Source organism: Piliocolobus tephrosceles, chromosome 2 (assembly GCF_002776525.5).
Source record: "Piliocolobus tephrosceles isolate RC106 chromosome 2, ASM277652v3, whole genome shotgun sequence".
NCBI classification, from domain to species: domain Eukaryota; kingdom Metazoa; phylum Chordata; class Mammalia; order Primates; family Cercopithecidae; genus Piliocolobus; species Piliocolobus tephrosceles.
Genome location: NC_045435.1, coordinates 98,491,147 through 98,512,660, shown reverse-complemented (window position 1 = coordinate 98,512,660; position 21,514 = coordinate 98,491,147). Strand labels below are relative to the sequence as shown.

Below are 21,514 nucleotides of genomic sequence, written 5' to 3'. Positions count from 1 at the left end.
GTACAGCCCCTACCAACCTCCCCCAAACTGCCCACAGGGCCTGGACCCCCTGCCCAGGCCCCTCCTAACCTCAGCCCCCACATGCTCCCCACAGGAGTAGTGAGCTGTACGAGTCCACGATGGTGGTGGAAGGTGTGCTTGGTGAGAAGTCCTGCACCCTGCGGCTCCGGGGCCAAGGCTCTTATGATGAGAGATACATGTTGCCTCACCAGCCCTGAGGCTCCGCCCCAGCCCTCAGCCCTAGGCCCCAGCTGGAGAATAAACATTGCCCAGGGATTAGGAGCATATCTTCAGCACAAAGACACAGACTTGGGGACCTCTGGGCAGCTCCTGGAATGGAAGAACCCCCTTCCACAATGGTCTCAGCCTAGGCCTTCATGATATGTCCTCAGAGCTAACACAAAGGATAGGCCACACCACAGTAGAGACCACCGCATTGAGAATCACTACTCATTGCATAGCGCAGACCAGTATGGCAAAATTAGCCTTGGAAAAAAACCACAGCCACTAAGATAAATTCATGCAGTTTTACTATGCCCATTGCACTTCTCATCCATGAATTCGCCTTGCCCTAAGAATTAACCATGGCCTTGTGGCCTGGGTGACCCAGGCTGCTTTTGCCTTGCACAGCTAAAGAGGGTCTGATGCGTTGCTCAACACCCTACCCACCCCTATACCATGTCATCAGTGTTCACATTTTCCAAATGAGTTAAGTGCCTTGATCTGTCCACTGCCACCACCACCAGTGCTGAGTTTTCTTATGTGGTTTTGCTTCTGTAGTGTTGCTGCCTTGCTGCTACAGCAGCAGGACTGTCTGCGTAGTGCCTCCAGCCTGGGACCTCACTCAGTTCCCAGGGTATTCAAAGACAGCAGCGGCTCCCATTCCAGTTCCGATGCACATGGATACCACTCCGTATGCCCTGTGAAAACAAAATTTAATTGGCTGGGCAAAGGCACCCACCAAGTTACCTCCAGACGAGGCTGAGCCAGAAGGACTTCATGGACAAGTAGGATGCAAAACCATCAGACCAGATCTGTGGGCAAGCAGTACCCTGGCCTCCCACTTGGGCACACACATGGTGGCAGATGCCCACTGCAGGCTAGTATCCCTTTCAAGGCTGGCCCTCAGGGAAAACAGGGATCATACCCTCAGGGAAAACAGGGATCATACCCCTACATCCTCAGTTCAGGGTGTTTCTGTGTGCATGTTCTCCTCCCCAGGGACCGATCATAATCCCAAAAGACACAATTCCAAACACAATCATCCCAAATGTTGAAATCCTGGAAGAATAAAATCCCTAAAGTCTAAAATCCTGAAAATCACAATCCTAAAAGACCAAAATCCAGAAAATATAATTCTGGAAAAAATAATTTGGAAGGCTGGCATGGTGGCATCTACTTATAGTCCCAGCTATTCAGCAGGCTGAGGCAAGAGGATCACTTGTGGCTAGGAGTTCAAGACCAGCCAATATAGCAAGACCCCCATTTTAGAAAAAAACTTTTTTTAAAAGATTGATTTAAAAGATATTTACATTTTTAGACCAGGTGCAGTGGCTCAAACCTGTAATCCCAACACTTTGGGAGGCTGAGGCAGGTGGATCACGAGGTCAGGAATTCAAGACCAGCCTGGCCAACATGGTGAAACCCTGTCTCCACTAAAATAAAAAATTTAACTGGGTGTGGTGGCAGAAACCTATAATCCCAGATACTCAGGAGGCTGAGGCAGGAAAACTGCTTGAACCCAAAAGGCAGAGGTTGCAGTGAGCCAAGATCACACCACTGCACTCCAGCCTGGACAACGGAGTGAGACTCCATATCAAAAAAAAAAAAAAATGTACATTTTTAAAAGCAGACTTATTTGAGGAACAAAAACAACAGAACACAGGCTACTTTACACAATAAAATAGGCAATAATTACAAATTTTTGCAGGCATAAACACTCAAGTATGCTAACAATAGTCACAGGAGTATAACAATTATAAACAGACAAACTGTATTCATAAATAGGTTAAAAAGCAAACTGTATAAATGGCTGGTAATCGTGTGCACCCAGCTTTATAACTGCAGTCATATGAATACCATGAGGGACAACCTATGTCTTTTAATGAGATTGATCAAAAACTGACGGAGCCAGGCACTATGGCTCACACCCGTAATCCCAGCACTTTGGAAGCTAAGGTGGGAGGATCACTTGAGCCCCGGAGTTTGAGACCAGCCTGGACAACATAGCAAAACCCTGTCTCTACAAAAAATACAAAAAATTAGCTGGGTGTGGTGGCACACACATATAGTCTCAGCTACTTAGGAGGCTGAGGTGGGAGGATTGCTTGAGCCAGGGAAGCAGAGGATGCAGTGAGCCTGAGATGGAGCCACTCCACTCCAGCTTGGGCAATGGAGTAAGACCCTGTCTCAAAAAACAAACCAACCTGGGATGGGTCAGCACTGCATAAGTAGTCACCCAAAGAACCAAGATCTTGAGAAATTTTATCTTTCACAAATGCAGGTGCACAAACAGCACACTTCTTCATTTACTGAGGAAGTTTCAACATTTTTATGTACATGCACAAGGCTTACAAAGTCAATGTCATAATGCACTTTCATGGAATCAGATTTCTGATGCCCAAGGCAGAAAGTGTGTCCCAGCTCTGAGAAAGACAGTTCACCTTCCGCATTTGTTCTCTCCAGGGCCCTAGGCAATTAGATGGTGCCTGCCAACACTGAGGGCGGATCTTCCCCACCTGGTCCACTCAGATGCATACTCTAACCTCCTCTGCAAACACCCTCACAGACACACCCAAAACATTACTTTGTCAGGTTTCTAGGTATTCCCAAAATTAAGTCCATTCCTTGTCAACTTAGCACCCATTCACATCTCCTTAAACCATACTTAATTTCCAAATAAAGACAATAACAAGGTAATGGTTACATCGTATTAGTTACATGGTGTAACTAATATGATGCACTATTCTACATACGGTGGAAAATGCACTAATCCCTTCTCTAGAATTCATAACATGAATTCAACATTAGGATTTCAACATTCAGGATTTTAATCTTTTCAGATTGTGATTTTTTGGGATTTTAGACAGTACGGATCTTTCTGCTTGACTAGGCAAGTGTAGAAGTAAGAAGGAGGTAAAGAGTAGAATAGAGTTTGATCTGTAACTGAACAATCAAGATAACTCACTACCTTTGGACCAGCCAAGACCTTAGGGACTTTGATCTTTTGGGATTTCAACATTTGGGATTACGGCGCTCAGGACTGTGTCTGTCGAGATTATGATCCAAAGCCTACCTACCTCTGTCCCCTGCCCTTCAGGTGCCCTGACTTGGGTATCCCCCCATGACCCCACTGCCAGGAGCAAAGCCTTACCTCTTCCCACGGCGCTTCAGCTCGTTGAGCAGCGTGATGACCTGTCGTGCCCCAGTGCAGCCCAGTGGGTGCCCTAAGGCCACTGCACCCCCCAGAGGGTTCACCTTCTCAGAGGGGAGTCGTAGCTTCTCCACACAGTAGGCAGCCTGGAAGGAGGCAGATCATCACTTACAGCCCTCTTACCCCTCCCCTGCACCACTTGCCTGCTCACTCCACCTCGGCTGTCCAGGGCCAAGGCAACATTGAGAATCAAGGGCTCACCTGGCTTGCAAAGGCCTCATTGATCTCGAAGATGTCCACGTCACTCACTGTCAGCCCTGCAGGCAAGGTAGAGACCTGAACTGACACATTGGCAGTCTGCCTCCCCTGGGACCCGCCCCATCCATGGGCCTACAGGCTGCCTGGTATGTGTCTCTTCCAAAAGGGTGAGCCAGTCTCAGCTGTGGGGTCAGGAAGGGCTTGGAGTATGGGACACTAGCCTGCCCCACCTCCACTCTGCAGCACCCACAGGACCACCCTCATGCCCCTGACAACAGCATGCAGGGCAGCTGCAGGATCCAGGTGGGACCCAGATACGATGTGAAGGAGCCACCTTACCTGCTTTTTGCAAAGCTATAGGGATGGCGTAGGCAGGTCCGATGCCCATGATGTCAGGTGGGACCCCAACCACTGCATAGGACCTCAGGACCCCAAGGATGGGAAGGCCCAACTCTTCTGCCTTGGACCTCCGGGCCAGCAGGATGGCAGCTGCCCCATCACTCACCTGGCTAGAGTTTCCTAGGGGCAAATTGTTGGGGTAAGAAGACATCGGGGTGGGGCTGCGGAGATCCCAGCCCTCCCACTTCTACTTTGCAGGGGGGTCTATTCCAGGTTCCCAGAGTACAGCACCCAGCATGGGCATGGCCTCCTTTCTCATACCGCACCCCGGACCAGTCTCACCAGCTGTGGTAGAACCATCCTTCTTGAAGGCAGGCTTCAGTTTGGCCAGGCCCTCCATGGTGGTGCTGGGGCGGATACCCTCATCCTGGGTCACAGTGATGCTCCTCTTGGTGCCCTTGTCATCATGGACCGTGGTGGTCACAGGCACAATTTCAGCTTGGAAACAGCCCTTGCTCTGGGCTCTTGCTGCCCTGCCAGCACCATGGACAGCCAGGCTCAGCTCCCTTGGGATTCCCTTCCTCCCTGCCACCAACCCCTATCCATTTGGGTAGATGTAAGCTTAGGCTGCTAAATTCAGGGACATGCTGGACTTTGGGGGAGCTCTGAGGGCATGGCCAAGGCCTTACAGGGCCTACTTCACCATCAGCCCTAGACCTCCAGATCGTGGCCAATCCCAGCCTCAAAAGGGGCAAGGGTGTTTGGAGGTGGTGCCTCCACTTAGAGCCCTTTGTCCGAGAGGGACTAAGCCTGCTTGGCTCTCTCTGCTGAACTGAGGATGGAACCCCAGAAATATTTGTGCTGGGTTCTGCCAACTTTTCTGCTCAAACTCAACAGTTCGATATAATCTACTCCCCAGTTTCCACCTATTTAAAGTGACATATACTAAACTACTCATGTATTTTTTATTTAAGCAGTTTTAAAGCACAAGGTATTTAAGGGTGACCCTTGCAAACATGTGCAGCATATAAAGTGCCCAGGGACATTCCAGTGGAAGGAATCTAAGGCTTCCAACACATTTTCCTTCTTTTTTTTTTTTTGAGACGGAGTCTCGCTCTGTCGCCCAGGCTGGAGTGCAGTGGCCGGATCTCAGCTCACTGCAACCTCCGCCTCCCAGGTTTACGCCATTCTCCTGCCTCAGCCTCCCGAGTAGCTGGGACTACAGGCGCCCGCCACCTCGCCCAGCTAGTTTTTTTGTATTTTTTAGTAGAGATGGGGTTTCACCGGGTTAGCCAGGATGGTCTCGATCTCCTGACCTCGTGATCCACCCGTCTCGGCCTCCCAAAGTGCTGGGATTACAGGCTTGAGCCACCGCGCCCGGCCGCAACACATTTTCAAATGGTTATGTGACCCAAAGTGGCTAAGAATCACTGCCTCAGGGAAGCCAACCTGGCCCAGATACCACTCCTGCTTTTGCTGTCCTCTCTCTGGACAGGCAGGACTTGCCAATCTTAGCCTGCCTGAGCCCCTGGGGTTTCTCTGATATCATCCCCAGTTCTTGCCTCAGGATGCTGCCACAGACCCAGCATGGTCCAGAAGCTAGGATGCCAGGGTCCCTAACATTGCTGGCCCCACACTCCAGGCTACAATGTCCTATCTGCAAACCACAGCCAGAAAAGAACAGAGGGGGAAACTGAGGCCTAGCTAGGGCAAAGTCAGAGTGAACAGACAGTAATAGAACCTGGAAGTACTACCAACTCACAGTGGCCCTGACACTTCCCACTTCCCACCCCCAACCTGGGTGGCAAGAGGCCTGGAAAGCACTCACTGCCCAGCGGTAACTACAAAACGGTGCCACTTCAGACCACTTAGGATAGACTCAAAACCTCACTCTCCAGCCCTTTAAACATTCCTCCCCAAGCAGTACTCACTTCTGCTGGGAAGCCAGGGCAAAGGTATCCTGCTTCTCCCGTGAAATGCCAAACCGCTCAGCCACATTCTCAGAGGTTATCCTAGAACACAAACAGCAGATAGTGTGGGCATTGGTCTGACAGCCTAGAGGAAGGGACCGGGCTGTAGAGCTGTGCTTAGAGCTCTGGATTCCCAAGGCTGTAAGCAGGAGAGGATGTAAGGGCAGTCTATGACACACAGTAGTGATGACTCAGGATATGGTATAGCCTGCCCTGAGGGTGGATATAAAGGCACAGATAGGGAAGTCAGCAATGCTGGCCAGATTCTGAGAAGCTCATACACCAAAGAGACTTCCTCCAAGAGATAGGGCAGCCTGCACGGGGGCAGTTGCAGAAAAGAGTCTGTTCCCTCGGTGAGCTGCCTCAGCGCAGGGGAGAAAAGGAGCAGGGGAGGGCTTGGGTGGGGGCACTAACTGGCTACTCCTGGCCAGCTTCTTCTATGCCTCAAGGAAAACTGCTGCAATGTAGGGAGATGAGGACTCCCAAATCTCCTCCGGAAAGGCCAAACCTAGGCTTCCTGGTCACCTTGGCTGGGGCCTATGCTTATCCTGAGAACCTAGAGCCACAGCTAGGCCTTCCAGCCTGGGCTTCTGGCTTTATAGGCTTTCCTTGCAGATACAGTATGTGAAAGAAGCCATGACACTGCCCCTCTCCAAGCCTTAGTCTCCTCATATATCTAGTGGATCCAGGACTCCTGGCCCACAGACCCTGGGGATGGCCCAGAGAAGCTAAGGTGTTCCATACAAATGCCACATACTTTTCTTTTTTTCTTTCTTTCTTTTTTTTTTTTTTTGAGATAGACTCTCGCTTTGTCACCCAGGCTGGAGTGCAGTGGCGCGATCTCGGCTCACTGCAACCTCTGCCTCCCAGGTTCACGCCATTCTCCTGCCTCGGCCTCCCGAGTAGCTGGGACTACAGGTGCCTGCCACCATGCCTGGCTAATTTTTTGTATTTTCAGTAGAGACAGGGTTTCACTGTGTTAGCCAGGATGGTCTCGATCTTCTGACCTCGTGATCCACCCACCTCGGCCTCCCAAAGTGCTGGGATTACAGGTGTGAGCCACCACACCTGGCCAAATGCCACATACTTTTCATGTTGCACCTGACAGGGCACAATTCCCCCCACCAGCATGTCCAATCATCACAAGCTTCCCACTGCCTTCTCAACTTTCTAGGCCCCCAAGGCTTTGCAGTGGAGCTACCATCGTCCTTCCTATGACTGAGCACCTCAGTGTAGGAGTGACAAGGTAGGTGATGTTTGGAAACTCGGGGGCACAGAGAGGACCTGGGGGCTTCAGGAAATGGAAGTCAAGGGCAACATCAAGTGTCATCCCCAAAGTCCCTGCGGAGCAGACCATGCCCAAAGGAAGGAGGCCAAGGCTTGGCACCACCAGCCGAGATGATAAAGTTTCTTGGCTCCCTGCTCCAGGCTGAGAGGGCACAAGCACACAGAGCTATGGGAGCACTCACCCCATAGGAATCAGGCAATCTCTGGCCTTCTCCTTCTCCATCAAGCGCGAAGTAATATTTCCAGGGTTCCCTCTGTCAGCCAGGGACATGGACTCCACCCTGGGGAGGAGGAAGAGGAGAAGGTAAGGTGAACTGGGCTCTAGCAGGACTCCTCCAGAGATAGCTGAACACTTGGCAAGTGCTAGGAAATAGCCAGGGAGCCCTAGGAAGTCCAGTGGGCCTCTGGGAGCCACAGGCAGGGCACCTGGCCAGCAAGGCCCAGCTGTGAGTACAGGGCTACTGAGCCCTGTCTCTATTTCGCCCCCCCACCCCAAGACACAGCACTGTACCATAAACACTCCTGGGGGCAGGGCTATGCTTCCCTATACAACTGCTAAATCAGCCAACTGGCAATTCCAGAGAAAAGCCTTCTGGTGTCAGCCACAGAGGAGGAAACACATCCACAAGCCAGGACCTGCCCTCAGGGCCCGCAAATTCAGAAGGGAGAAGAGACAATTTGAAAGTAACCACAGGCCGGCCGTGGTGGCTCACGCCTGTAATCCCAGCCCTTTGGGAGGCTGAGGCGGGTGGATCACGAGGTCAGGAGATCGAGACCATCCTGGCTAACATGGTGAAACCCCGCCTCTCTAAAAATACAAAATATTAGCCGGGCATGGTGGCGGGAGCCAGGATGGGAAGCTGAGGCAGAAGAATGGTGTGAACCCAGGAGGCGGAGCTTGCAGTGAGCCGAGATTGCACCACTGCACTCTAGCCTGGGCGACAGAGCGAGACTCCATCTCAAAAATAAATAAATAAAATAAAAATAAAAGTAACCACAAAGCTGAGCTCAAAGGGCGATCAGACCTGCATAGACAAGGAAGTGCTACGAGCTGAGAGGAAGGAGACAGCGGCGTAGTGTGGTCAAAAAAGGGTTTTGAGGCGATGGGGGACCCTTACGTCTCAAGGGATGCTAACAGATAACCTTGACTGAGTGCTTTTCATGTGCCCAGAACTATTCTGAATTCTTTTCAGATGTTAGAGTGCTTCAGTGTCAGTCACATGACAGACAAATACTCCACAGTGTAAGCTGTTGGTATTACTCCATTTATTCTTCTCAACTTCAACAGAGCTGAGCTAGGTATCCCCATTTTATAGATCAGGAGACTGAGGTCTAGGGAGACTGTATAACTTGTCCACGGTCACCCAGCCTGGATCCACATTTAAGTAGTCTGGCCTCAGAGCCCACTTCCAACTAGAGTGCCCTGTGCTACATACTTGCTGATCAAAGCCTATGGAGAACAGTCAGGCTATGATGTGGGTGTCAAGCCCGGCCCAGATCTTAATATCCTAGTACCATTGTCCTTAACCTGCTTGGGAATCAGATACTCTCTAAGAAACTCATAAAAGCTCCAGCCCTTCTCAAGTTATCCACACCACCTTTCATCCAGTAAAATAGAAGAACATGACAGAAATCAAAGGGCAGTGGCCCGTGCCCAGCCAAAGTCCTTGTAGAGTGGTCTTTGGCTTTATTTACAACTGTAGACATAGGTCAGTACAACTCAGTGCCAGCTGTCACAGCCCTGGAACAGGGGCCAGCAATGTGTCCTCTCAAGAAATACTCTAAAGAGGATGCAAAAGGCAGCAGGGGTATTTCAGAACCCTGGGGCTGCTCACTTCCCCCAGCCTGCCAAAGCCCTTACTCCCCTGCCCTCCCAGCACCAGATGCCCACCCAAGCCTGGGCACCAGTGCCCTGCCCTTCCCTGGAGGCACTGCCAAATACAACTTCTGCAGCTCCATTTGCTGCAGCCAACGATGGAGCCACAGTCTAGGTGGAGGTGACAGTGACCAAACCACCACAGATCTCATTTTGTCCCTCACAGCCCATAGGCAGCTGGAAGTTTCCACATTGGTACCAGGGTGGGGAGACAAAGGGACACACAGCCTAGTAAAATGAACAAACTAGTTATACAGTAGGCAGCTGTCCCTGGCTTTAGAGAACCCAAACTGCAACTTCTCTCTCAGCAGCATCATGAATCAACAAGGGCCCCAAAAGGAAACCCAAATGCTGGATTTTCTCAAAATGCTTGCCCACCTTTTCCAGCCTGAAATACTTCCAAGAAAGTAAGCTTTTAGAGGCCAATTCCCCTCCCCTGCTAGTGCTGAGAGGTATGAGTGATTCCTGAGCAGCCAGAGTTGGTAGCCACTCTTAACCTGCATTTGTGAGAACCCACTCCCGGCCAGCTGCCTAATGGGGATGGGGGGAATCCTGAAATCATGGCCTCTGAGAACGCAGATGAAAATTAGTTTTATTGTCACAAGTTGGTTAATAAGCTCCGGCAGAAAAAAATTCTTACCCACAGGCCATGCCAATGTCATAAGACCCATTTCTGATGCCACCTGCAACAAAAGCATTTCATAAACATCCTTTGCCAGAGTCCACCTGTTCTGGAAGCAGTGGAGCCTCTTCCCCACCTGGTCTCTAGATGGGACTCAGCCCCAGCCTCAGAAATGGAAGACCCAGGAATGTTCAGAAAAGGCTTTGGGCAGTGGTAGGGGGCACTCTTGCATTCTTTCTGTGGTTAGAGTCCTCTCAGAAATCGTTATTGCTTTCCCAGCAGACAGCGACTTTGCTGACCCAAACCCACAGGTCCAGGACCAAGGTGCCCACCCAGTCATAACTTACCTGCTATGCTGGCCACTGCCTGCAGCCCCGACGAACACTGTCTATTGACAGTGGACAAAGGCACAGTCTCTGGGATGTCACTGAAACAGAAGGTGAGAGAGTAGAATCAGCCCCCAATTCCATGCCAGGCTCTCATGGAAAGCAGTCCTATGCTTCTAACTACCCCCCCGCCAAGGGATGTAAAGGGCAGGGGAACAAACCCAGCAACCCTGCCCCCATGCCAGGCCAGATCCATGGAATGGGGGTGGGCAGCTACTGGACAGACCCCATCTCTGCAGGCACTTGCTCCCCAGGGCCACCAAGCACATTCCCTTCCATTCCTGTGAGTATCTTCAATCAATGACCAAGCACAGCCGAAAGGCAAGGGAAGCCTGTTTGGGCCACAGGGATCCTTCTCTCTCTCCCTTTGAAGATTCAAAAATGAAAACTGTGTATCTCTGTTTCCCCCAAAGAATAGAGAAAAGGAACTGCTGCTAGGACAGAGCACCAGAGCAAAAGAAATGCCTGAAGTCTGAGGCCAGGGACCCTCAACCTTACCAGTGATCATATAGCTAACCCGGCACGTTCCCATGGACTCTTGAAAACCTGATCCCACCTAGACGAAGCACTCTGATGGGAATCATGTGTTCTAACATCCGTTGCTCTGGTAGGTTCCCCAAGACTCTCACACTGGTCTTAGCCCTGGAAGCTAGTAGGGCTTCCCCTCTTGATGTGACCTGCCTTAGCCAACAGTAAAAAGTCCTAGGGAAATTTCCAGACCTCCTCAGACCCACAGACTCAGAACCTGAGGGAGTGGAAGCATCCTGGTGATTCTGGTGTACAGCCAGATTTGGGAGTCTCTGAACTAGTACCCAGGCCAGGCTCTGCAGAGACTCTCTCAGGTGGATACCTCCTGTGCAGCCTGTTTGATCCCTCCAGGGTCCCTTAACTCCCTAGTAGGTAGTTACCATTCCTTCACTCAATCCACCAAGTGTTCACTAAATACCTACTTACCACAAGGCATCACCTGAGGGATGCTGAGATGCTTATAACACTGTGCTCTGGAGGATGCCCAACCAACACACAGAAAATGAATCAACTAGCAGAGACTGAAATAATAGGGCAAGAAGGCAAACCACATCAGAAGGAAGTACATGGCTAGCTACTACTGGAGAGGAAGGGGCTCTCATTTTCAGCCTGAGAGCCTGGATAAGTCATGCCAAAATGGTGAGACTGTGTTTGGGCAGGGTTTGTCTTTCTGTCTAGGGCAGAAAGAGGAGGTAGGGCTAGCACTTCAAGGAGACAGAATGACGATATCAGGGAAGACAGTAGGCTGACAGCCGGCTGAACGAAGAAAAGTCAAGGTGAGTAAGCAGCTAGGAGATGAGGCTGGAAGGTAAGTCTGGAGCCAGATTGTAGGGGGCCTTGAACTACAGGCTGGGCAGTCTAAACCTCTCCTAGTTCCTACAGGGTTTTTGTTTTCCTGTTCCTTCACTAGATATTCAATAGGATATTCACTAATATTCCTATTTATTCTTCTCCGTACATCTAGAAGTACAAAGCTAAGCAGTTCTTAAATCTACACGTGAAAATAATTTAAGCACTCTTTCCCCTGCAGGCGCTTAAAGGAAAGTTTACCAGGTCTCCTCCTGAGTGTCCCCCTTCCCCATGGTTCTGCCCTATCCCAAAGTCTCTGCTAGTGGGATATGACTGGAGTTAGCTCAACTGGTAAAAAGGCTGAAAGTCACTTTTCAGCATGCTTACTTGGTTACTCACCTGACAAATGAGGGCAGAATCCACACTTACAAAAGGCAAGTGACAACCTGGCTTTGGCTAAAAATCAAGCCACAGAGAACTTCTGCTCCAGTCCCAAAGGTCTTGTGTATCCTGGCTCAGCACTTTAAAGTAGGGGAGAGGTTGAGTCCACAAGAGCAGGGAATCAAGGACTTTGGTTGCCTCATTCTGGTGTCCAACCTTATCCTCCCCAACCTGCAGACTGAGTTCCCTGGGGCCTGGGCCCAGTAAAGTATCAAAATGGCCAACCCATGGCTAGAACTAGAAAAGTTTACCTCAGAAACTGGGCGATTCGGGCCATGATTGCCCCGGCCCCAGGCTGCAGCACATTTCCTGTGGACAATAAACTTTCATTCAGTGCCAGGTGGTGGTATTCTGGGCACTAAGGTATAGCTGTGAAAAACAGAGATGAGGCATTCCAGATCTTTCTTTGGGACACTAGCCCTTGGCAGGCTCACTTGCAGCTCTGGAACATCAGGGTTTGGGGCAGGGAGAGCCAGCCATACAACAGCTTGTCCTGGTCATCCACCAGCTCCTGTCGCTAAGGGTCCCACGCTCACTTGCCCACGCACCCAGCTTTTCCACATCAGCAGAGATGGGCAGGTTGCCTGCCCTTAAAAGTGAAATGGGAGCTTCTGAAAATGCACATCTCCCCAGGTATCCTCCTCTGAGCCCTGTTGTCACCCCAGAGAGGTGGAACAGTGATTGCTGACCTAGGGGTGGTATCCGCTGGATAAGACTCTTGCCATATCATGTTGAGTATTTCAAGGTGAGGGGTGGGACAGACTGAAGGTTGTGGGGAAAAGAAAGATCAGATTTTTACTGTGTCTATGTAGAAAAGGAAGACATAAGAAACTCCATGTTGATCTGTACTAAGAAACTGTTTCTGCTTTGAGAAGCTGTTATCTGTAACTTTAGCCCCAACCCTGTGCTCACAGAAACATGTGCTGTACTGAATCAATGTTTAAGGGATTTAGGGCTGTGCAGGATATGTCTTGTTAACAATGTGTTTGCAGACAGCATGCTTGGTAAAAGTCATAGCCATTCTCCCTTCTCTATTAACCAGGGACACGATGCACTGCGGAAAGCCGCAGGGACCTCTGCCCAAGAAAGCCTGGGTATTGTCTAAGATTTCCCCCCACTGAGACAGCCTGAGATATGGCCTCATGGCCATATCCCGTGGCAAGGAAAAGATCTTACCGTTCCCCAGCCCGACACCCGTAAAGAGTCTGTGCTGAGGAAGATTGGTAAAAGAGGAAGGCCTCTGTTTCCCGCACGGCCCTGGGAAGGGAATGTCTCAGTGTAAAGCCGACTATTGGTTCTATTCTGAAACAGGAGAAAACCACCCTGTGGATGGAGGGGAAATATGCTGGCAGCAATACTGCTGTTACTCTTTGCTACACTGAGATATTTGGGTAAAGAGAAACATAAATCTAGCCTACTATGCACATCGAGGCATAGTACCTTCCCTTGAACTTCTTTATGATGCAGATTCCTTTACTCACATGTTTTCCTGCTGACCTTCTCCCCATCACCCTGTTCACCCTGTTCTCCTGCCTAAGAGGTCCTGCCCCTCCACACCTGTGGGTATTTCTCGCAAGGCGGAGACGACTGAGAAAATAAGACACAGAGACAAAGTATAGAGGAAGAAAAGTGGGCCCAGGGGACCGGTGCTCAGCAATTGAGGACCTGCACAGGCACCAGTCTCTGAGTTCCCTCAGTATTTATTGATCACTCTCTCTACTATCTCGACGACGGGGATGTGGCAGGACTACAGGGTAATGGTGGGGAGAGGGTCAGCAGGAAAACATATGAGCAAAGAACTCTGTGTCATAAGTTTAAGGAAAGGTGCTGTGCCTGGATGTGCATGTAGGCCAGATTTATGTTTGACTTTACACAAACATCTCAGTGCAGTAAACAGCAGTATTGCCGCCAGCATGTCTCACCTCCAGCCATAAGGCAGTTTTCTCCAAACTCAGTAAATAGAATGTATGGTCGGGTTTTACAGCGAGACATTCCATTCCCAGGGACAAGCAGGAGACAGATGCTTTCCTATTATCTCAACTGCAAAGAGGCCTTCCTCTTTTACTAATCCTCCTCAGCACAGACCCTTTATGGGTGCTGGGCTGGGGGACTGTAAGGTCTTTCCCTTCCCATGAGGCCATATCTCAGACTATCTCAGTTGGGGGAAACCTGGACAATACCCAGTCTTTCTTGGGCAGAGGTCCCTGTGGCCTTCCGCAGTGCATTGTGTACCTGGTTAATAGAGAATGGAGAATGGCGAAGACTTTTACCAAGCATACTGCCTGCAAACAAATTGTTAACAAGGCACATCCTGCACAGCCCTAAATCCATTAAACCTTAAGTCAATACAGCACGTTTCTATGAGGACAGGGTTGGGCTAAGGCTAAAGATTAACAGCATCTCAAAGCAGAATTTTTCTTAGTACAGATCAAAATGGAGTTTCTTATATCTTCTTTTTCTACACAGACACAGTAACAGTCTGATCTCTCTTCCTCTCCCCCACACTGCGGGACTCCCCTTGCCGAGATAGTGAAAATAGTAATCAAGAAATACTGAGAGAGCTCGGAGACTGGTGCTGGTGCAGGTCCTCCCATGCCTAGTGTCCCGGCCTCCTGGGCCCACTGTTATTTCTCTATACTTCGTCTATGTGTCTTATTTCTTTTCTCAGTTTCTCGTCCCATCTGAGGAGAAATACCCACAGGTGTGGAGGGGCAGGGCCCCTTCAAAGGTCAAGGCCATGGAGGTTCCCCAGTGAAAACTCGGGGTGGGGAGGTGAGGAGAGCTCTGGACGAACGGAAAAACGGGGAGGGCCCAGCGCAGGGCCTGGGTGGTGCGCTCACCGACACAGATGTCCCCCAGCTCTTCCGGCCTCAGATTCACGTCCTTGAGAACCGCGGTCATGACGGCCGAGAGAAGCTCGTCAGGGGTGGTGTCCTGCAGCAGGAAGAGCAGCCGCGGTGACCCCCAGTGCCCCATGCTCACTCCAGGGAGACAAAGCGACCACAGCTGGATGCGGAGCTGCCTCCGGCGTCCAGGGTAACCAAACATACGAACCGGACCACAGCCCGCGCTGGCGTCTTCCCACACTCGGCACCCAGACCCTCGGGCCTCACCTTGAAGCCGCCGCGGCCTGCCCGACAGATGGCCGTGCGCAGCCCGTGCACCACCACCACGTCCGCGGCCGAGGCCTGCGGGGAGCCGCTCAGGCAAGGCGCAGCCTGCGGCATCCATCCGGAACTCTGCCGGCCTGTCAGGTGGCCCAGCACTACCTGCAGCCTCTGCATTGCGCAGCTCAACCCCACAGATCAGCCACCAGTCCCGGAACTGACCGCCGGAGTTAACAGACAGCCGTCCGCGCACGCGCAGAACCACATAATCAGCCTCCAAGGCCTCAACTCCGCCCACAGCCCTGAGAACAGACGCGAGCGACCCTCCAAAAGTCCCGCCCACCTCCCGCCGCAGCCAACCACAAGGTGAGTCGGCCTGGGAACCCGCCCCTCCCCGCCACCGCCTACCGAACCCTCTATAGGAGGGCCCACAGTCACCACCCAGCAGAGCTTTCCACTCAATGCCCCGCCTACCTTGGCCTACAGCAGCCAACCAAAAGGTGGATCTTTACGAATCCCCGCCCAGAAATGCAGAGCGGAAGCCTTTCCACCTTTTGTAGCCAAACTCGAGACCCGACCCCCAAACCTATGCCTCCTTCCCGCAGGCAAACGGAAGGCTGGAGCGCTAGGACCGCTTTCTGCTTGCAGGATGGAGATGGAAGCCGGGGCTCTAATTCCTCTACCCACTTCCTAGTCGGCTCTGCTATCCCTCCGGTCCCAGTACCCGAGCTAGGGGACCTAAATACTTCCAAGACGCCCGAGTCCTACTCCGACGTGGTTGGGCTTTCCCATTCTTTCGAGAAGACAGGGAATTTGGGCTTCCGGACTGGCCGGGAGAACAGATTTTACAGAGGTGCCGGGGTGTGACAAGCTCTTCAACTGGAGAATAAACGTTTCACACTTTTACCAGTTTTACACCCAATTGGAATGATTTTATTAGTGCCCATTTCCCGTGCTAGGCTGGGGGCTCCACCAAGGCAGAGAGGTACCTTGTATCCGGGGAGCCTGCGACAGGCTTGACACTTAGTAGATGATCAATAAGTACTTGTTGAATGAGTAAATGAATGAACCAGGGCTCCCTAGGTCAGGACTGTGTCCCTAAACCTAAAGAGCAAGGCCACGTGCCCCCTTGACTCCCAATAGCAGGGCCATGTCTACCTGAGACCCTGGAGAGTAGTACTGGGCTTCCCACAGACACCAAAGGACAGGGTGCCTTGTGGTCCCCAACCTAGTGTCATGACGTCCCCAACCATTTCGATGGCAGGGCCACGGCATGCCTCAGGCTCCAGTAGGCAGCTGTCCTTTTCCCACTCCCACCTGGGGAGCACAGCCTGGCAGGATTGCGTGTTCCCCAGAGACAGTGGAGGGCACAGCTGGTGCCTTCTCGCTTGTCCCCTCCTCGCCATCCTCGAGGGCAGGACCGTATGAACCCCTCAGATTCCCCGGTGGAAGAATTGTGGCTCCACCAGATCCCAAAAAGCAAGGCCCGTTTCCTACAACCTCTGAAGGAGGGTCGTTCTCACTCCGCCGCCTACCTACTACTACCATCATCAGACCCTCGAGGGCAGTGCTGTGGACCTCTCCAGATCTCAAAAGGCAGATTCCTACTTCTCACGCCGCCACATCGCCCGCCTCGAGACCTCAAGGGTAGAGGGGGGCGCCCCCGCCTCCGCACTTTTGCGCGGGGCTCCGGATTGTAGGGCAGGGCGGCGCTTCTCGGAAAGCGAAAGCCGGCGGGGCGGGGCGGGTGCTGTAGGAGAAAGAGGAAGCGCTGGCAAACAATGCGACCCGACCGCGCCGAGGCTCCAGGACAGCCCGCCATGGCTGCAGGAGGTCCCGGCGCTGAGTCTGCGGCGCCGGTCTCCTCCACATCCTCCCTTCCCCTGGCTGCTCTCAACATGCGAGTGCGGCGCCGCCTATCTCTGTTCTTGAACGTGCGGACACAGGTGGCGGCCGACTGGACCGCGCTGGCAGAGGAGATGGACTTTGAGTACTTGGAGATCCGGCAACTGGAGACGCACGCCGACCCCACTGGCAGGCTGCTGGACGCCTGGCAGGGACGCCCTGGCGCCTCGGTAGGCCGACTGCTGGAGCTGCTTACCAAGCTGGGCCGCGACGACGTGCTGCTGGAGCTGGGACCCAGCATTGGTGAGGACGTCCCCTTCCTGGCCTCGTACCTGGTGGGTGAGGAGGCTGACTTTCCGCGGCCTCAGCATCCTGTCTCCCATGGAGAGACCCCATTTCCTGCCTCGGGGGCCGGAGAAGCCTGCAGAGGGAGAACCATGCGGGTCCCGTTCCTTCTTAATAACTGGTCCCGGTTATTAAGAAGGACTGGAGAAAGGTCCGGAGAGGCGGAGATGGGAAGGAAGCAGCTTAGGCAGAGGCTTTCAGGTAGGACCAGGAGTCAGCATCAGGCTTCTGTGGGGGCATCTGGGCTGTTTCAAGTAGAGCAACAGGACAGGTGGGGCGACTGACAGTGGACTGTCTTAGAAATCTCAGGTCCTGGGGAAATGCAGCCATTCTTTCTACTCACTGACACTTACATAATATACATGCATAGGCGTTGGGTACAGCTGCCCACAGACAGGCATACCTTGCTGGGTTGGAATCACTGCCCTCACTGCACCATAACCAGTGGGTCTCCTGAGCCTTTCTAGCATGCCCAGCGCCTTGCTCACATCTGCCCTGGATCCCAGAAGAAGCAGACCTACCACCTTGGTACCATTCTCAGGATCCCTAGGAAGGGACAGAGATACAAACCTGACCTTGATGGCCTTCCAGAAAGCCAGAACACCACTGACATCCCTTTGGGTCAGTGAGAGCCAGTGGGAGCTCAACTTCTTAGAGCTGTTGAGCTGCTCATGGCACCAGTGAGCTGGGGAAGCCCTCTAGAACAACCCAGCCAGAGGAGGTGGGACAGCGCCTGGATCCTGACTGCGGGTAAAGAGATGGGCACTCCCAGGGAACCTGCTTTACCCTGTCTCTTCCCCACAGAGGAAGATTGCCAAAAGTATATCTTGAAGCAGCAGCAGGAGGAGGCTGAGAAGCCTTTACAGGTGGCCGCTGTAGACAGCAGTGTCCCACGGACAGCAGAACTGGCGGGCATCACCACACTTGACGACCCCCTGGGTAAGGGTCCAATACTGTTCCCATGGGACAGGTGGAATAGGACATTGTGGCGTTAAGAGCATGGGTGTTGGAAGCAGATGGGCAGTGGGACCTTGGGCAAGTCACTTAATCTTTCTGAGCCTCAGTTTCCTCACCTGAGAAATGGAGATAATAGTCTTACATCTGGATTGCTGTGAGATGCTCATGAAACAATGTCTGTCTCATGTTTAATCCAGAGCTTAGCCCCTGAGGTACTCATCTTTCCTCTCCCGGGAAGGGCACTTTCTCTGAGGAGTATCATCTTGGGAAGGGTGCAGGGCCCAGGGTTGCCTAGGCAGGGGACTCTTGGCTGGACCCCTCCCAAGACTTCCCATGGAGCTCTGACCACCACCCTTGTGCTGTGCACCCAGGGCATATGCCTGAGCGTTTTGATGCCTTCATCTGCTATTGCCCCAGCGACATCCAGTTTGTGCAGGAGATGATCCGGCAACTGGAACAGACAAACTATCGACTGAAGTTGTGTGTGTCTGACCGTGATGTCCTGCCTGGCACCTGTGTCTGGTCCATTGCTAGTGAACTCATCGAAAAGAGGTTGGCTAGAAGGCCATGGGGTGGGTGGGTGGATGCATGAAGCCCTGCCCTGGGGTCCAGATATTGGGCATCTCCTCCTAGCTGTGCACGGTCCAGCCTGGGCACAGTGGGCTCTTCCTGAAGCTATTCCCAGGGGATATGCTGGACTAAATTGCCATGGGACCTGCAGCCTGCCCACTCTTCCCTAGGTGCCGCCGGATGGTGGTGGTTGTCTCTGATGATTACCTGCAGAGCAAGGAATGTGACTTCCAGACCAAATTTGCACTCAGCCTCTCTCCAGGTAAGCTCAACCCAGCTCTGGCAAGATAATGAGGGAATGTGTAGTTGGGGCCTCTGGATTGTCAGCCTTCCCTCCCCAAGGGCTGTGGATGCAGTACCAAAGAACTGCTGAAGATCTCTGCACACCTGAGCATGTGTACATGTGTGTGTCTTTTTGTGTGAGTGAATGTGTGCCAGGGTGCTTAGATGGGGGATGGCTGTTGTTAACCCCTGTGTTGAAGACTGGGCTTGTCCCACCATGGGGCAAGGGCCTGATGCCAGCATGGCACCCCTTGGCTTGCAGGTGCCCATCAGAAGCGACTGATCCCCATCAAGTACAAGGCAATGAAGAAAGAGTTCCCCAGCATCCTGAGGTTCATCACTGTCTGCGATTACACCAACCCCTGCACCAAATCTTGGTTCTGGACTCGCCTTGCCAAGGCCTTGTCCCTGCCCTGAAGACTGTTCTGAGGCCCTGGGTGTGCGTGTATCTGTCTGCCTATCCATGTACTTCTGCCCTGCCTCCTCCTTTGGTTGTAGGAGGAATCTGTGCTCTACTTGCCTCTCAATTCCTGGAGAGGCCAACTTCACAGACACATCTGCAGCAGCTGAACATCACATTTCATGTTCTGCATGGAACCAGTAGCTGTGAGTGGCATGTCCACTTGCTGGATTATCAGCCAGGACAGTATAGAACAGGAACAGCTGGGACTAGAAGAAGGACCAGCAGAGCCAGCTCTGCTCTGAGCCATTCATACATCTTCAGCTTCAGTTTCCTCACTTGAGGAGTAGGATGGGGAGAACAGAGAGTAGCTACCTTTGAATCCCTGTAGGAAAAGGTGAAGCATAGCTCTGGGTCTCCTGGGGGAGGGCAGTCTTGGTTGCGGGAGAGCTGGCTGTTGCTGGACTACATGTTGGCCACTGCTGTGACCATGACACTGCTGGGGCAGCTTCTTCCACAATGATGCCTACTGATGCTTCAGTGCCTCTCTGCACACCTCCCATTCCACTTCCCCACAGGGCAGGTGGGGAAGCAGGTTGGCCCAGCACAAGGAGATCCCACCTTGAGCCTTATTTCTTAATGGGTCCACCTCTCATCTGCATCTTGGACACCTCCCAGCTTCTGCCCAACCTTCAGCAGTGATGAGTCCCCAAGAGACTTGCCTGAGCAGCTTGAGCTGCTTTTTATTTCCGCCTGTCAGGATGCCTGTGGTCATGCTGTCAGCTCCACCTGGCATGAGAAGGGATCCTGGCCTCTGGCATATTCATCAAGTATGAGTTCTGGGGATAAGTCACTGTAATGATATGAGCAGGGAGCCTTCCTCCCTGGGCCACCTGCTGAGAGCTTTCCCACCAACTTTGTACCTTGATGGCCTTACAAAGTTATTTGTTTACAAACAGTGACCATATAAGAGCCTCCTGCCCCAAAGCTTGTGGGCACATGGGCACATACAAACTCACACACAGACACACACATATGTACAGACGTGCACTCTCACACACACAGGCAGCTGCATACACATGTTTCTCTAGGTACAGCTCCCAGGAACAGCTAGGTGGGAAAGTCCCATCATTGAGGGAGCCTAACCATGTCCCTGAACAAAAATTGGGCACTCTTGTATTCCTTTTCTCTTGTGTCCCTACTCATTGAAACCAAACTCTGGAAAAGACCCAGTGAACCAGTATTTATACCTCTAATGAAGCACAGAGAGAGGAGAGCTGCGTAAACTCACACAACAATGAACTACAGACACAGCTGTTCTCTCCCTCTCTCCTTCCCAGAGTGATTTGTACATTACTCTCAAGCTGTCCTTTGGGGAGAAGGTGTCATGGTCTTAAGTGTCTGTGCCCCAGGGCAGACCCTAGGACCCTAAACCCAATAGAAAATGCATCTCTTTGCTCCACTTTCAGCCAGGCTGAAGCAAGGTGTCTTTTCTCAGGATCTTGGGAGGGAATGGAGGCCCCTCTTTGCATGATCTTGTTGAGGCGTTTAGCTGCCATGCACCTGTCCCCCTTTAATATTGGGAATTTTAGAGCAATCTCAAGAAGCATATTCTACATGTTTTGTATGCATTATAATAATTTCAAAGTTCTCTGAGAAAAGCCTATATTTGCCATTCTTCTGTATCCTGGAATACATCCTGCATCCTGAGTTTATCATAATAAAGAATATTCTACCTTGGAATCTTTTGTGTGTTGAGCGGAAGAGGTTTGGAAGCAGTAATGTGGGTAAGAGAAGCTGGTCCACTGGGTGGGTTCCAGTGGATTTGGCAGGGACGTCCTGAAAGCTGGGCCCCCTCCTCATAGGTTAAGTCCTCAGCAGGGCTGCAGGCAGAACCAGGAATACTGATCTCAGCTAAAGACACTCAGGAGACTGCCCTCCTCCAGCCATGTTCAATCTTTTCTGGGTTGTGCCATGCTCCTGGGCCCTGGCCCAGTCTTTGAGTAGGGGCTAATCTATGCTCCAAAGAGTCTGGAGGACCCCCCAACTCTAGCCACTGAGCACTGCACTGTTATTCCTATTAATCTTCTCTGGGCACATCTGTGTTAATCCTAAAGGTACTGATCTTTTTTTTTTTTT

The 21,514-nt window shown here is 51.9% G+C and overlaps 3 protein-coding genes across 9 annotated transcripts in view; 2 read left to right on the top strand and 1 right to left on the bottom strand.

Annotated features, from left to right (window-relative positions):
- Window positions 1-705, top strand: part of DLEC1 (DLEC1 cilia and flagella associated protein) — a 68,669-nt gene extending 67,964 nt beyond the window's left edge. For 2 of the 3 annotated variants that reach the window (XM_023187554.2, XM_023187553.2), the window contains exon 37: window positions 95-705. In XM_023187554.2, coding sequence (XP_023043322.1) covers window positions 95-218 — 124 coding nt within the window. In that variant the 3' untranslated portion in view covers window positions 219-705. The remainder of the gene's footprint in view (window positions 1-94) is intronic. The other variant, XM_023187551.3, reaches the window with a different exon arrangement.
- Window positions 509-15,357, bottom strand: ACAA1 (acetyl-CoA acyltransferase 1). Of its 2 annotated transcripts, XM_023187555.2 has the most exons (12): window positions 14,983-15,357; window positions 14,710-14,803; window positions 12,121-12,178; window positions 10,073-10,152; window positions 9,744-9,786; window positions 7,410-7,508; window positions 5,902-5,982; window positions 4,313-4,503; window positions 3,971-4,150; window positions 3,635-3,690; window positions 3,374-3,519; window positions 509-920 (listed from the first exon to the last, which is right to left on the bottom strand). In XM_023187555.2, exons 1-12 carry the CDS (start codon window positions 15,151-15,153, stop codon window positions 845-847), a joined length of 1,275 nt encoding a protein of 424 aa, XP_023043323.1. In that variant the 5' UTR covers window positions 15,154-15,357; the 3' UTR covers window positions 509-844. The 2 variants fall into 2 exon arrangements, with proteins under 2 accessions (XP_023043323.1, XP_023043325.1); XM_023187557.2 differs by lacking the exon at window positions 14,710-14,803 and having other exon boundaries at window positions 514-920; window positions 14,983-15,262.
- A 1,222-nt stretch (window positions 15,358-16,579) lies between these two features.
- Window positions 16,580-21,118, top strand: MYD88 (MYD88 innate immune signal transduction adaptor). 4 transcript variants are annotated; one of them, XM_031935229.1, is made up of 5 exons: window positions 16,580-17,124; window positions 17,971-18,105; window positions 18,495-18,656; window positions 18,864-18,955; window positions 19,238-21,118. In XM_031935229.1, exons 1-5 carry the CDS (start codon window positions 16,758-16,760, stop codon window positions 19,256-19,258), a joined length of 777 nt encoding a protein of 258 aa, XP_031791089.1. In that variant the 5' UTR covers window positions 16,580-16,757; the 3' UTR covers window positions 19,259-21,118. The 4 variants fall into 4 exon arrangements, with proteins under 4 accessions (XP_031791089.1, XP_023043326.1, XP_023043327.1 ...); XM_023187558.2 differs by having other exon boundaries at window positions 18,495-18,675; XM_031935228.1 differs by lacking the exon at window positions 16,580-17,124 and adding an exon at window positions 17,159-17,367 and having other exon boundaries at window positions 18,495-18,675.
- The last annotated feature ends 396 nt before the right edge of the window (window positions 21,119-21,514 follow it).